Source organism: Schistocerca serialis, chromosome 3 (genome assembly GCF_023864345.2).
Source record: "Schistocerca serialis cubense isolate TAMUIC-IGC-003099 chromosome 3, iqSchSeri2.2, whole genome shotgun sequence".
In the NCBI taxonomy this organism is placed as follows: domain Eukaryota; kingdom Metazoa; phylum Arthropoda; class Insecta; order Orthoptera; family Acrididae; genus Schistocerca; species Schistocerca serialis.
This window is the reverse complement of record NC_064640.1, coordinates 490,465,842-490,482,253: the sequence shown is the minus strand read 5'-3', so window position 1 is coordinate 490,482,253 and position 16,412 is coordinate 490,465,842. Positions and strand designations below refer to the sequence as shown.

Below are 16,412 nucleotides of genomic sequence, written 5' to 3'. Positions count from 1 at the left end.
TGATGATGTCCATATGTACTTGACTGGAGACAGGTCTGGTAATCATGCAGGCCAAGGCAACATGTTGACACTCTGCAGAGCTTCTTGGGTTTCAACAGCAGTATTTGGGTGAGCTTTATCCTGTTGGAAAACACCCCCTGGAATTCTGTTCGTGAATAGTAGTGCAACTGGCCAAATCAGCAGACTGATGTAGAAATTTGCAGTCAGGGTTTGTGGGATAATCATGAGAGTGCTCCTGTTGTCATTTAAAATTTTACCCCAGACCATAACAGGTACAGATTCAGTGTCTCTAAGATGCACACAGACAGGTGTGATAACTATATGCAAAAAGAACAAACTGGGGTAGAAGTTCCAGTGGTTGATTCCAGGAATAATAAATAGCTAATTACTATTACTGTAGCTTAGGTGGCTGCAGTCCAGGCCCTGCTATTCCAATTCAGGGTCGAGCCATCTGTAATTATGAGTCCAAAGATGTTATGATTCAGTTGCTTTAAACCTATAAATCTTCATGCTCATTTAGTGGAAGTTAATGTAAATGTTGTTGGTAATTATGTAGTGATACAAGCTTCATTAATATTCTGTAGGGTGTTTGTTAGTGAACAAAATTATTATCTAAGTCATTACTTGTTATTTCAGTATATTTTCTTAGCGTTCTGTAGAGAATCATTTATAAATTTTAATTGCGGGTGGTATTATGCAATGACTCAGGAAGAAAGATATTTTGCACTACAGTGTTGCAATCCTTAAAAAAATATATATAATCATTCAATTAAAAACATAAAGAGACTAAGAAATGTGCCTGAATAGATGTTTGATATGTTTCCTGATCCCCAAAGATATCAAAAATTTTTGATAATTGTAGGAAGCAGTTTGGTTCATTGAAAAATATTCAAGAAATTAATGACTGCAAAAATTCTTTGGCTATTTTCCTCCACCTCTGCTGTTCCGGAGACACTAAATATGTCTCTTCAGGATTAGGAGATTACCCTGTACATCAGATGAAGGAGCAGTCCACAAAAAAACAAAAAATTAAAAACCATTGAGTGAGCACTAAAAAAAGACAGTTATTTGTTAATGCAAAGAATTCCTCAGAAAATGAACATGAACCATTGGAGCAGTCTGTAATAGGTAACTTGAAAGCTAGTTTTTGTTCAAGTAATAGGAAAAATAAAGTAATGCTACTAACTTGTTTGCCTGAATCGTGGAGTATTAGGAAGATAATGCGTGAATTCAATGCTCCCAACTACATAGTACGCCAGGCAAAAAGGAAAGAAGTATATTAGAAAATCCTGATCAAAAACTGTGAGAGAATTTATTATCACAAGAAGTTGTGCAATCAGTGAGTAATTATTTTTATGAAAATGACAAAATAAGCAGAGTGATGCCAAGGAAGAAATACTGTGCAACTGTGAAGGGGGGAGATGGAGATAGAATAGTAATACCTGAAAGACTTATTATTTCAAAACTAAATTCCAGCAATGAAGATTGGATTTTCTAAGAATAGTAATACCTGAAAGACTTATTATTTCAAAACTAAATTCCAGCAATGAAGATTGGATTTTCTAAATTTGCAGCCGGCCGGTTTGGCCGAGCGGTTCTAGGCGCTACAGTCTGGAACCGCGTGACCGCTACAGTCGCAGGTTCGAATCCTGCCTCGGGCATGGATGTGTGTGATGTCCTTAGGTTAGTTAGGTTTAAGTAGTTCTAGGTTCTAGGGGACTGATGACCTCAGAAGTTAAGTCCCATAATGCTCAGAGCCATTTGAACCATTCTAAATTTGCAGAACGGTTATTGTAGAACACACTCAGTATGCTTTCGCACTACACATCAAAATGTCAAACTAATGCTAGAAAATGCTAAGTTCGGTATCTTAAGCAAAGGAGAATTGACCTCGTATAAACACCATTTGACAAAAGTGCTGTGCAACCCAGCATCATTCCACTGCATTATGGAAACTGTAGTTTTCCTAGAATTCACATGCATTTGATTTTGAAAAGCCAAAGGCATAAAAGGCATCAAATGCGAGAAGGTTTGCTGAACTAGCATCGTGCATGACCGTAAAGGTAATAGGCCAAGTCACTGATCTATAGGTGACATCAATCATGAAATGGCCAGGCAAGGGGATTTGCTGATCACCATATCTCTGTAGGCACCTGTTTACAAGTGACAGCAGCAGTGGGCCGAGATCTGAATATGTTCGGCCATTAAGGAGGGAAAAAATAGCACCGGTGCCTACCTGCAGGTACAGATGTCGCAAAAGAACCAAAACCCTTCATAAAAACTTGTTAGAATCCTGATGGAGAATGGACTTTGATGAGGACTCTTCCTGGATGTCTATATCCATGTACTCTTATGCTGCATTCTGTGCAGTTATGTGGCAGACTACCACAATGTGGGCTTTTTTTTTTTTTTTTTTTTTTTGACAGACAGCCCTATGCTGGAGAAACACTTGATCTGTCATTTTTGGAGTAACAAGATGCACACAATGGCAACAGGGAGCGGCAGCTGGAATACTGTTTACATGCCGTGCAGAAGCTGCCTGATTGTCTGGCTTGCACCACCGAGAGGTCGTCCTGTCTGGATGCAGTGGATGCCACTGGGCCACACTGTACTGCTGTGACACCACACAGTGCTTCCAGCTGCTGGCCACCAGTGTAGACCTCATACAATGGGGTAATGGACAAAACTTCTTCGAGGGAGGGGCTTTCTAATTGGAGGGCCCATTGCCAGACATCCTTATTCAGGGGGAGGGAACAGATGATAATATCACAAACCATGATGTCCGCATATGACTCTTTTGACTTTGCTGTGACAAAATGGTGCTTGTGACTAAGGCCATGGATGCTCAAGGCCTAGGCATGATTAGACTGATGGGACTGCTTCATGCATTGGTGCACTTCAACCCTAGGGGCCATGACATGTGCGCGGCGGCAGTAATAGGAAGACAGCAGTGAGCATAACTTTTCAAAATTCCAATCGGGAAGGTTCCTGCAATGGGACAGCTGCTGCAACACCTGATGAATGGTGGGAGAAATCGATGACAAAAACAGCTAATAACATACCCTCACATCCGTAATGTGGAAGGCATGGAAATGTTGCTGTAGGCAAAGTAAGTACATGTCCCAATCTTCCGCTGTCTCGTCAAAGGCAGGAACTGAGGAGAAAACATAGTTGGAGATGAAGGGGGAGAGCGCAACACCAGCACAGCTTGTCAAATGACCATAAGTAGTTCCTACTGTTGTTGCAGCAACATCTGAAGCAGTCACTCGATGTCAAAACAGCGTGAGAAAAGCAACAGATGAAAAAAAAAGGACCCTGCTCATTGCCAGCGTGTTCTGAGCACAAGTACTCACAAATAATAACAGACACAACACTTTGTTATGCTTAGAATACTTGTACGAGAAGACACTTGCCATGGATGGGTGCACAACTAGTCTGATAAACATAGGCCAAATGTCAACATATGATGGAGAGTGAGGCTGGCCTGGCCTGACTCTATAAGCCATCACCCGACTGGTGTAGTGCACTGCAGAGAGGCTTCATGCACATCCAAGAGTGATGGCCTCTGCCAGTGCTAGCATCATTTCACACCTTACAACTGTGCAACCCAATTGTGGGTGTGGAAGCTATGCGGGTCACTACAGAGGGTATGTCAATAGAAAAGAGAAATGTGGGCAACTGAACTATGATTTTGCCAAGTCAGTCACCTGACTTACATCCCATTGAACTCTTACGGGATGAACTTGACAGGGAGATCAGAAAACAGGCTGAAAATCTGGAGAGTAATTCACAGGCAAAATTTGCAAAAACACTACAAAATCTTATCTCCAGAATGCTGAGAGTTTGTGCAGCTGTTCTGAGATCAGCTGGTGGATACTTTGAAGAAGCTAAAATCTAAATCATATTGTGTCGTACTTGATGATAGAGAGAGAAAATATTTATTTTGTTGGTCTGTTTAGTTTGTACAATGTATTTGTACATTGGAATATAGTATATAGCTTCTTTCATGGGTAAGTGAAAACTTTTGACCTGTTGTGTACATTGACATCAGACAGAGACTGGGATATGGTACTGCCAGTCAAGACATTCATGTACATGACAGCAAAGCAAGACAATACACATTGTTAATCATTTCACGTGATCCATGGTTGAGAGTCTGAAACAACAATGGATACTCTCTTTTCATTACAACCTGATAGTGCTGAGAAGGATTACAAAAACAGCTCATCGCTATTCAGAACTAAAGAAGAAAGACAGTTGGCATGTGTTCAACCCTTGGATGCCCAGGATAAGGACTGTGAAAATAATAATACCAAATACCAACCTGTAATCTACAACTCGTGTCTTAGTAGGCAGTTTTTCACTGTGTGGATAGTCAGGCTGTAAGAAAAATGATAAAAGCACTACTTTAATGTGTACCAAATCCTATGTCACATGTCAGACATCACCTACAAAGCCAAGGATGATGATCCTAAATAGAGGAGACAAAATTGGAGTGATCTTGTGCACTTTGCATGAAATTGTATCTTAATTCTGAACTGCAGATCAATAATAGGGGCTTTCCATATATTGAAGATGAATATCTGCCTGATGATGTGATACCTCGATGGAATAAACTCAATTTTGAATGTCATATTGAAGATGAGGAAGTGACAATACAACTTGTATATGACATTCTTCCAGTAATGTTATATGAAGATCCACCAGCTAGATCCAGTGGCAGAAAGCTCTAGTTCATTCTGAAACAATGGGTTGCAGTTTTTCCAGGACGAGGAACAATGCTTTATGCTGTACATCATATGTTGGGATGTAGCACTTGTAATCACTAGCAGGTAACTTGCAGATTGCCAGTTTGATTCCCTCCTGCATTTATTTATAATTTAAGAATTCTGAAATAACTTGGGACCTAATTTTGGAATTTACTAGAACATATGTACATATAAACAAGAGCAATGTTTGCTGAGACCAGCTGTTCTGCTCTGTCTGTACATTAGTGTGTGCAGAATAAATGTGCTTTCAGAGGAACTGTTACTTCTTGTTGATGCTCTGGCTATTGGAAGTGGTATTTGATCCTGGATTATGTGTGGCATTATAATGCATTAGGTGCCATTTGTAAGTTTAATATATTTCTGGCTAAATTTATATACACCTTTTAAATCTGTTTCCATATGGGAATTATGAAATGTTCTGGCTGACCACGGATAAAGAAGGAAATTAAAATATCATGAATAGGGAACTATGTGGACAGGCTAGGACAAGCAAGGAAGTACATCACCTTTCACATTGCAGTAACAAATAAATTTGTAAATTATCTATAAAATTAATTAACCCAAAGCTAAAAGTAAAACTATACGGGACTTTGTCAAAAAGAAAACCAGGAAGTCTCAAACAGGACCCAAATATAGTTATTATGGGAAATGACAAATGAAATGTGGTTACATGTAGATAGCAAACATTTTTGTCACAATAAAATCATCTTTCAGTCATTCAGAACAAAATAAAATATTCAAATGACAGAAAATCACCAAATGAATCTTCTGTTATTTTAGTTATTTGACTGCACAAGTGACAACGTTCATATAAAGAGACTTAAATGCTTTAACATTGAAGATAAAAGTAATAACAATTTCGCTTCCTATTTAACCATTTGAATGCAGGGCCCATCTGTTATGTTGCAAGTGTCAGTTGTGGTCAGAACAGTGTTGTGTGTAGTTGTGCATGCATTATATTGGAGATAGTGAATTCAAATGTGGGAAAACTGTTGGTCCTCGTATGGTGGGTGCTTCTGTAACCAAGATAGATGAAGTTTTTTTGTATTTGAAGAGACACAGTCGGAAAGAAATACCAAATGCATGGATACTAGAAAAACTGCTGTGGCATGCCTACACAATCTGCCACTGCAATGTTTATATCTGACACTAGCGGCAGTCGGGTGCCACCATTGCCCACAGCCAGTATCATTGGCCGCCAAATACAAACATGTCGGGTTGCTGCCAGCAGGTCCTTGTCCACTTACATCTTCTCCACTGTATGCAAATGTTCTTGAGTCAGTCCAGCACTGTGCTGGTGTGTTTTTGTTGTTAGTGATAGCACTTTGTACTTGGACAGTTAATAGTTGTGTCCATGTTTCCCTATCCTAGTCATTATTCAGCATGCAGTTGTTTGGCAACAATATAGTTCATTCCACGCATGTCTTTCATAAGTGAAAACGGATCCGGCATTGGTTCAGTTGCAACAACTTGAGTGACAGCAGCAGCAGTTAGGATTTTTTCATCAATTATATTTACAAATTCAGTGGGAGCAATAGCCACCGCCCCCCCCTCCCCAGCCACTAGCTGTCATGTGCCTGACCGTGCAACCCCCCCTCCCTCCTCCACCTCTCACCCGCAGGTTTCCCACCATTCCAAGAAGCAAAGAAAAACATTTGAACACAAAAGTATGATGTAAGCAGCAACATTTTGCAACGTTTCAGCGTTTTTCTTGTCATGGACTGCATCTGGAACATTTCATTTGCTTCAAAAACTTGGTCTATTGAAAGATCATCTGCATTGTCATTTTCTGAAATGTGTGACTTCCTTATCATAAGCAAACCCATGTGGTAGTTGCCTATTTGGAGTTCACCAACAGCAAAAGAACTCTGGCCAATCTTATTTAGCGTGGGTAGCTGGCCTCAAAGATGTCGATAGCATCTCAATGAATTGTTCACAAATAGAAAAGGAAGAACAGATGATAGTCTACACAGTCTACAATTCCATGCCTTCCTATATGGAAACAAATTTCATTTCATTGCCAACCATAAACCACCTGTGGCACTTTTTGGCCCCCGTTCTTGGCTTCCTTGCAGGACCACACAAAGACTTGACCAGTAATCAGCTGGCGATTGTTGATGAAACCCTCCTCCTTAGTATGGATTCGGATAAAGCCCACACTGGCATCCCATCAGTCCTGTGGTTTCTCCACTGTGGCATAACCCACATGAAAATGCTAACAAGATATGTTGTCTACTGGCCCAGCCCTCATTCAGCGGTTGAGAAGCTTGCCCCTCCGCGTGGCTGCAAATAGTGTGCCAAGCGTCAGGGAACCCCCGCCCTTCCTCGAAATTTTGCTCCATGGCCCACTCCTGATCAGCCAAGGGACTGCACCCATATCGATTTTGCGGGTCTTTTCTGTCATTCCAACCCACTCCTGATCAGCCGAGGGACTGCACCCGTATCGATTTTGCGGGTCTTTTCTGTCATTCCGTGTATTTAGTAGTTGTGGATGCACTGTCAAATTACCCATAAGTCATGCACATGAGTTGCATCTCAACCGACATGACTGTGCGGGCTCTAATGTAGATTTCTGCAGATGAAGGTTACCACAGACAGTTGACTCCGATAATAGCTCACAGTTTGCCCTGACATTGTTCCATGATTTCTGCAGCCAGGCTGGTATTTGTCACCTCACGTCCACACCATTTCACCTCCAATGGAGTGGTGAGGTGGAACATATGGTGCATGCATTTAAGATGCAAATGGCAAAGTGCTTGGTGAACTCGTCTACTGATATGATGTAGCCTCTGTTCCTAAGCACCTAGAGGATCACCCCCCTGAACAGGTGCAGCCTAGTGGAAGTCCTACACGGCCAACAACACCTACGCTGCTACATCCACTCCATCCTGCACCACAGCCTGCCAGCAGGCATCATTGATGTCAAGATGGATCTACTGCCCACCCTGATCCCTTAACTGATGTAGGAAAGCGTCTGGCCAGATATCGCCTGCTCATCAGGGCATGGGGCAGACCTTCCCCTGTTATTGCAGCCTGCAACGCTTGTTGCCATTTGGCCCACAGAGCCTCCACATGTGTGGTCATCACTATGGCCAGTGCACAATTGTCGGGGCCACTTCAGCTCTTACACCCCGCCAGGCCAGAGACAGTTGACAGCCAAGCCCTGTGGGGCTGCTGCCTCTTCAGATGTGGATCAACCGATGGAAGCCAACATCGTTGCCATGAATTTGGCGTTGCACCACTGCTGTCACCGTTATCATTGTTGTCGGGTCTTCTGGATGCATCTGATGGTTTCTTCACCTATGCCGACCTTCTGCTAGCATCGACCTGGCCAGCGTGGTCCTCCTGTTTTCACCAGCTCAGCAGAAGAGGGGAGGGATATGGCAGCACACCTGCACAATCTGCCACTGCAGGATTTGTATCTGGTGTCAGCGGCAGCTGGGTGAAGCAGGTGCACCTGCAGCCAGCACCTTGACCAGCAAATACAAATATAAATATAAATATATCAGGCTGCTGCAGCAGGGCCTCATCCACATGTGTTTTCTTCACTGTATGTGAATGTTCTTGAGCCAGAGACATGCCAGCCATAGGACTCTGTACTTGGGCAGTTAATGGTTCTGTTAATGTTTCTCTAACCTTGTCATTATTTGGCATGCAGTTATCACCCAGTGTAAATCTGTGTATGTTGGGGTTCTCAATAAGAAGTGTAGATACAGCAAAAACATCATCATCTGCTAAGTCACAATGCGGATGATAATGTGTGTTCAATGACCATGACAGACGGTCATTAAAGACGATTATGATGGAAAATAAGGGGACAGCAGCTGCAAAGTCACTGCAGAACTGAATTTCACACTCATGAAAGGTGTCAGCACCAAAACTACATAAAAGGTGCTCCATAAGCCTGTAATTACAGGGCGAGCTGGAATTCTGAAACCGCACATTAGTAATGCAAATGCCTGTAATAGGTAAACATGCTGCCAAAGCCATAGAACTTGGACACTGGAGCGATGGAAAAAAATCGTTTGGCCAGATGAGTCTTGCTACACACTGTCCCCAACTTCTAGCCGAGTTCACATTTGGTGTATGCTGTCACAAGCCTATGATGCAGACTTCTTTTTGCCGAGATTGAAATGTGGTGGGCGTTCATTGATGATTTGGGTAGCAATATCATGATACTGCATGGGCCCCATGCTTACTCTGCAAGGTTGCATTACTGCCAAGGATTATGTCACAATTTTGGCTGTTCAGGTCCATTCCACAGTACAATAATGATGATGCTGTGTTCCAAGATGACAGGGCCCCTGCTCACATGGCTCACATCATCCAGGACTGGTTTTGTAAACATGAGGATTAAATGACGCAGCTGCCCTGGCTGCGACTGTCACCAGATCTCAATTTTATTGTGTCTGTGTGATATACTTTGGAGAAAAGGCTGTATGGTCACTATTGGTTTCCATAATCATTACCAGAACATATTTTCTTTCCTTGCTGTTCATAATGATAGCTCTGGTCACACATTATGAAACTTGTTGCTGACCATATTCATTTATGTTTTTCCATTGCTACATCTAATTACTTTTACCAGTTGCAATCATTTAAATAAGAGTAAGAAAAACAAAAATTAGTGTCACCTGATAGAAAAATTCTGAATTCTACAGCAGGGTGTTCAGAGGCCACAATAAATTCTACATCATCAAAAATGTTTTCATATTGGATTATTTCAATTTTTTTTAATGTAGTGGGAGAAAAAAGAGATTTTACATCATCTCCTGTTTGTTAGCAATGTGGTAACCAATTGTTGGTATCTGGAGGCTGGGGACACACATTAATCTGTAAATATTACTGCAGAACCCAGTTCTGTTTTTAACGATAATAGAACAATAATTTTTTCCCACTTATTACCATTTTGACAAAGTTTTCTATAATTAATATTGTGTTCATTTGATTTTTGTGTGCGTACTTGTGACAAAACTTTTATTACATGTAAGAGATGCTACAATTTGTCTCTAAATGGAATTTCAGGTGTTATTGCCTTTATTCCTCTAATTTCCATTGGTGAATATGCTCTGTTTCCCAATAGGTATAATATTTTTCTCTTACTTTTTTCTCAGAATACAGGACTTTTGGCTTTTATTACTGTAACAATCATAAGGTGTCATCTTATAAAGAACTATGTGTGTTTAGTATTTGTTCTTTTCTCTCATTACAGAAAATCTTCATCTGAGAATGAGATTATCAAACAATTACCAGAAGAAAGTAAAAATGCTGAACTACCAGGAAATGTAGAGAGCACCAAAAAAATTCTGCAAATAAATGAAGAGTTGGAAGTTTCTACAAATATGCTTGAAAAAAATGAAGGAGAAAGCACAGAAACTGAAAGTAAAACAAAGTCTGATGAAAATTTGCCAAAGGAAGACATTTGTCGATGTGCAAAAAATGAAATGGAGCATAACTTCCTGCGAAGATTTATTAACTTACTGGTGAACATTTGTGTCAGTAAAAATAATGAAATCCAAAAAAAGATTTCAGTTACATTAGAAATTTCACCAGAGGAACTGAAGCAACTACAAAGACTGAAAGATGACAGAGATGTTGCCCCAGCCATCAGACTGCTAAATACCATAATCTCAGATATGAAATTTAATGACCATGAGGAAGACTACTCTTCATTTTTTCATGGGGTTATACGAATGATTTCTTCAAAAGAGGTAAGAAAAAATTAAAGAGATGCACTTGTGTTTTAAGACATGTAATTATGCATTTAACTGACTCTAGTCATCTACCCTTAGTCTGCCAGTGAGTGCTCTTTATAGGCTGGTCAATGCATGGATAACAAAAAGTTGTGTTGCTGAATGATGTGTGATTTAATTGAGAATGTGGCCTCTAGTGCAATGTTACAAAGCTGTAGTTAGTTTTCCACAATTTTCTAGACCTATTTTTAAGAATTTCCATTATACTTCTCAATAAATTGCAGGAAAATAATGAATTTTATACCTTTCAGAACTATAATTCAGAACTTTATTTTATCTTCCTTTTAACATATGGTCTTAGGAAAGTCAACCATTTGCCTGTGAGAAAATCCACTGAGTAGCATACAGCTATGTTTAACAGAATGCAATTTTTTCCACAAATGAGGAGCACTGAATGCCTTAGCACATTTCTCAAACTTTCAACTTTTTGCCAGACACTAATTCTGTATCATAACTCTAGTGAGCAATGGTATCAGCTCTGATGAGTGGGGTGAAAGGGGAAGATGTAAGAGGTAGGGAAGAAGAGTAGGGAGAGAGATTTTGACAAAATGCATCATAAATGAAGATGGTAAATCTGTCTCCTCAGCACGGTTTTATCAGTGACACTAACAAAACCATCTCCAGTACAGTCTTAACTGTTGCAGTCACTAAATCCAAGCCAGTTGCTAATGTGAAAACAGACTTGACTGCCATCAAGATTCAGAGTTTGGAAATATGCCGCTGCTGGCAACACCAAAGGCTTCAGCAGTTCATTCATCTACATTAATACTCCAAAGCCACCTTATGGTGCATGGTGGGGGTATTTCATGAACTGCAACTGTTTCCTGTTCAATTTGTGAATTGTCTGATTTAATGTAATGGTCAGTTTGTGAAATACATGTGACTGTAAGTAATTTTTTGCTTCAATCATCTGACATAGTATATTATTGTAATAATATTCTTGTTGGATCTGCAACTGGATCATACAATAATCTTAACACAATATTCTAGCAGTCTAGCCGGTTGCCATCTTTAAAGGCAAATGCTGTTTGCTAAATCTTTCTGTAACTGATTCCTACCATGAACAGCAGCTGTTTTTAATGCCTCATTGGATTAAAAGCATCTATCAGAATTAATAAAATGTTGTGGGCTATTATGCTGTGGTCAAATTGATTTCACCTTAAAACCCAGCATTGTGTCCCCATATGCTGAAGACATTTTCGTGAGGGATCGTAACTTTGTTGAATGTCTGATTCTCATCCCGGCTCAAAGAATAACCGTTCTTGAGCAATGCATTGATGAGATGTTTTAATTCTGCTTCAAGCAGCTCTGGTTCACAGATTTTCTTTGTTCTATCTGCCAACATTTTTATGATGCCTCGCTTTTGTTGTGAGTGCTAGTTCAAATCCCAGTGTAGGTAATGGTTTGTGTGTGGGTTTTCAGTAAACCATGAGGTCCAAGCTACCATCTTCTTTCTTGAAAACTAGTACATCAAGAACATTTAATCTTCCATCTGCCTCCTCCTCCTTCATAAACTGAATCTTCAGGTTGATCCCATTCAGATGTTTGTGAAAACGATCCAGTTCCTCCCTGCCATGCTGCCACAAAACAAACGTATCATCCACATAACAGAACTAGATATTTGGTGTCTTGTTTGCAGTTTCCAAAGCCTACTACCCAACTTTTTCCTTAAAGAAGTTCACTATAACCAAGCTTAAGGGGCCTCCTATAGTGGCACCATCCTTCTGTTCATAGAACTCTTCATTCCGTTTGAAATATGTGGTTGTGTGGCAATATTTAAACAGTTTCGCAACATCAGGAGGAAAAATATGATTCCGCTGTTGCAACAATTTACTGAGTGGAACCATTGTAAACAGAGACACCACATCAAAACTAACTAATATGTCCTCCAGTTGTATCACTATGCCATTTAATGTACTGATAAAATGTGCCGAATTTTTTAAATATGAATCTGATCGGCTCACATACGGTCGTAATAATGTTGTCAAGAACTTGACAATTGAATAGGAGAGTGAACCAATAGCACTCACTATAGGCATTAGAGGAACATGTTCTTTGTGCACCTTTGGCAATCCATAAAGTCTTGGTGCTAGGGTTACTGAATCGAACAGACGTTTTTGAATGCTTCTTTATCCACTGCATAACACTTCTAAGAACATTGTCAGTGGGGTCTTTACTTAGTTTCATATATGTTTGCAAATCTAATAAGTCATTAATCTTACTATAATAGTTGGTCACATTCAAAACAACCATTGCATTTTCCTTGTCAGTGGAGAGAGTGATGACACTGTCTTCCTCATTCAGGTGTTTTATGGCATTCCTCTCACCCACAGTTAAATTACCTTTTATAGGCTTTGTGTGAGACAGTACTCTTACAGCTCCTTTATGAATTTCTTCAGCCATAACCTTGACTATGTTGTTGTTGTTTGGTTTGTGGGGCACTCAACTGTGCAGTCATCAATGCCTGTACAAAGACCCAATTTTTTACACAGTTTAATTTTTTCTCAAGCCAATCTAGCCACTGTCACAAATGATGATAATGAAATGATCGGGACAACACAAACACCCAGTCCCCAGGCAGAGAAAATCCCCAACCCGGCCAGGAATCGAACCCGGCACCCCGTGATCCAGAGGCAGAAAGGCTAGCCACTAGACCACGAGCTGTGGATAGCCGTAACCTGGTCCACACTATTAATGCCTGCTTCTACACTGGCTATTATTACTTCCATGGGCACAACTCACAGGCTAATGGCAAAATATCCACTCTTGGCAAACACAGATCTCTCATAGTCAGATAACAAACTTCCTGATAAGTTGATAACCATGCAGGAAGTGCCTTATTATGCTGCAGATAATCAAATTTCTTCATCTGTCTATTAGACATTGTCAACATACTCTTCCTAATAGTATTGTGCAATGGTCTGTCAGTTCTATCCCAGTCACCACTACACAATTTATTGCTGATAGTAATATGAAGAGACATTAACTTACAGTCTGTGCTTGCCAGGTTCCAATGGATCTGTTGAATTCGCTGTCATAGTAAAGCCTCTTCTGTCCATTTGAAAATCCTCTGTGCCTTGGCCAAGTTGTATAGTAGATTAATTCTCAAAAACTTTGGAATAACACTGACTGCTCTGCAGCGAGACAGGTATGTGAAGGAACACAAAAGCTACAGTCTCTTCTTCTGGAGACCAGAATTGGAACATCACACCTACGCGGAAGATACAAGATCACCTAAAACTGGCCAACAATGCTTGATAACCACTGGGAAAAGCTGTAATTTGTAGGATTCTGTGTATTTGTCGGGAGGTGGACGTGGATACTACTAAAAGAACTGTCAAAAAGACTTGAAGGGCACAAGGGCAATTGCAGAAGAGGGGAGATTGACCGATCAGCTGTTGCGTAACATGACTTACAGCCAGGAGGCCATCACATTCATTTTGATAGGACTCAAGTACTAGCAGGTACAAGTGGATACCATGAAAGGCTATACAGAGAGGCCATAGATATTGTAAAGTGCCCCAGGAATTTCAAATAGGAAGGAGGACGACATTAAATTGAATGATGTTTGGATTTCGGTGCTGAAGAAGATGTGGTCCATTCTTGCACTACGGGATGATAGCAACAACGAACGATGCCAGTCAACAAGGGCCAATTGCACTTGCGTATTCAAAATGTGTGATGTCATGCCACTGTGCGGAAGCAGAATTTTGCTGTAGTCAGTAGTGAGGTTCGAATCAGACATTCAACAAAGCTATGATCCTCCTTGAAAATATCCTCAGCAGGTGAGAATGAAACATCAGGTTTTAAGATGAAATCCATTCAACCATGGTGTAACAGCCTGGAACATTTTATTAAGTGTGACATTTCCGGCTGTGGAAGTTTACATTTTACTAAAAGCATCTATGTGAGAAATTGTTGCTGCTGCTCCGTTACTTAAATTGAAAGTACAGTGTCTCGGTGGTGGAAAACTGGCAGAAATGGTGAAATGCTGTGTAGCATGTCCTTGCCGGCCAAATGAATGTTTCTTTTTCATACATATTGTAAAAATGAACGTATGTGGATGTATGTGTGTTCGTTCCACATCTCCTCCTAAACCACTGGACGGATTTCAACCAACTTTTCACACATATCACTTACTGTCTGGAAATCATCATTGTGGGGGCAAGAACCACCTACCTATCAACAGAGTGGGGGTAGGGGTGAAAAAGCAATGTAACCAATAACACGCAAATACCAATACTTTAGTCATCCAGTATTTGAGAATGAGAGCACTTAGAGACTTGCACCAAACCTTAAACATAATTTCAAACCTTTAAGAAACTTTTTCACACTGACTACCCCAACAGAATGATAAAGGAAGAAAAATATCATCAACATTTTCACTGTTCATGCAGTAAAACAGCAGCATGAAGGGTGACATTTTAATTTACTAGCTCTTTACTGTTAACTGTATTCATGACACATATACGACTGATAGTTCAGGACATATGACATCACGAACACAGATGCATGAAAACTGCCTCATCATGCAAAACACTTAAATCTATTACTTCATCGCTACTAACTCTATTTACAACACTTTTCACTGACAGTAGCCACATATGCCACTGGAATGTATCTGCAACATTATGTCATTGTACAGCACATAGTTCAGAAGATACATCATCATAAACATTGAGCAGCATGAAAATGATACTACAGAGCTAGAGATACAGGTGAAATATGTGTACAAATACAAGTAAAATATATTAAATACATGTGAAATATATTTGACATGTGTGTACATGGACAAAGCCTCAGGTAAAAATTTCATTGAAACTGCTGGAATGATTTCAGTCAAATTTTGTACACATATTAGTTACATTGTGGAAAGAAATACTGTTGGTGTAAAAACCACCAGCCACCCATTGGTGTGAGTGTGATAATGTGGAGAGAGAAGGGGATGGAGGAGCTCAACAAATGAAGGATAGGCCTTGTCTCTGTTTATAATAGTAGCTCCATATTATTTATAATTGCTCCTGCATCTTACTATTAAGGCCGTTCCTTACAGGGATCAGCTGAAATTACACTCCTGGAAATGGAAAAAAGAACACATTGACACCGGTGTGTCAGACCCACCATACTTGCTCCGGACACTGCGAGAGGGCTGTACAAGCAATGATCACACGCGCGGCACAGCCGACACACCAGGAACCGCGGTGTTGGCCGTCGAATGGCGCTAGCTGCGCAGCATTTGTGCACCGCCGCCGTCAGTGTCAGCCAGTTTGCCGTGGCATACGGAGCTCCATCGCAGTCTTTAACACTGGTAGCATGCCGCGACAGCGTGGACGTGAACCGTATGTGCAGTTGACGGACTTTGAGCGAGGGCGTATAGTGGGCATGCGGGAGGCCGGGTGGACGTACCGCCGAATTGCTCAACACGTGGGGCGTGAGGTCTCCACAGTACATCGATGTTGTCGCCAGTGGTCGGCGGAAGGTGCACGTGTCCGTCGACCTGGGACCGGACCGCAGCGACGCACGGATGCACGCCAAGACTGTAGGATCCTACGCAGTGCCGTAGGGGACCGCACCGCCACTTCCCAGCAAATTACGGACACTGTTGCTCCTGGGGTATCGGCGAGGACCATTCGCAACCGTCTCCATGAAGCTGGGCTACGGTCCCGCACACCGTTAGGCCGTCTTCCGCTCACGCCCCAACATCGTCCAGCCCGCCTCCAGTGGTGTCGCGACAGGCGTGAATGGAGGGACGAATGGAGACGTGTCGTCTTCAGCGATGAGAGTCGCTTCTGCCTTGGTGCCAATGATGGTCGTATGCGTGTTTGGCGCCGTGCAGGTGAGCGCCACAATCAGGACTGCATACAACCGAGGCACACAGGGCCAACACCCG

The 16,412-nt window shown here is 41.2% G+C and overlaps 1 protein-coding gene across 3 annotated transcripts in view; it reads left to right on the top strand.

Moving 5' to 3' along the window:
- Positions 1 to 16,412, top strand: part of LOC126470375 (uncharacterized) — a 145,098-nt gene that overhangs the window by 78,763 nt on the left and 49,923 nt on the right. For all 3 annotated transcript variants that reach the window (XM_050098199.1, XM_050098200.1, XM_050098201.1), the window contains one exon: positions 9,982 to 10,480. In XM_050098199.1, coding sequence (XP_049954156.1) covers positions 9,982 to 10,480 — 499 coding nt within the window. The remainder of the gene's footprint in view (positions 1 to 9,981; positions 10,481 to 16,412) is intronic.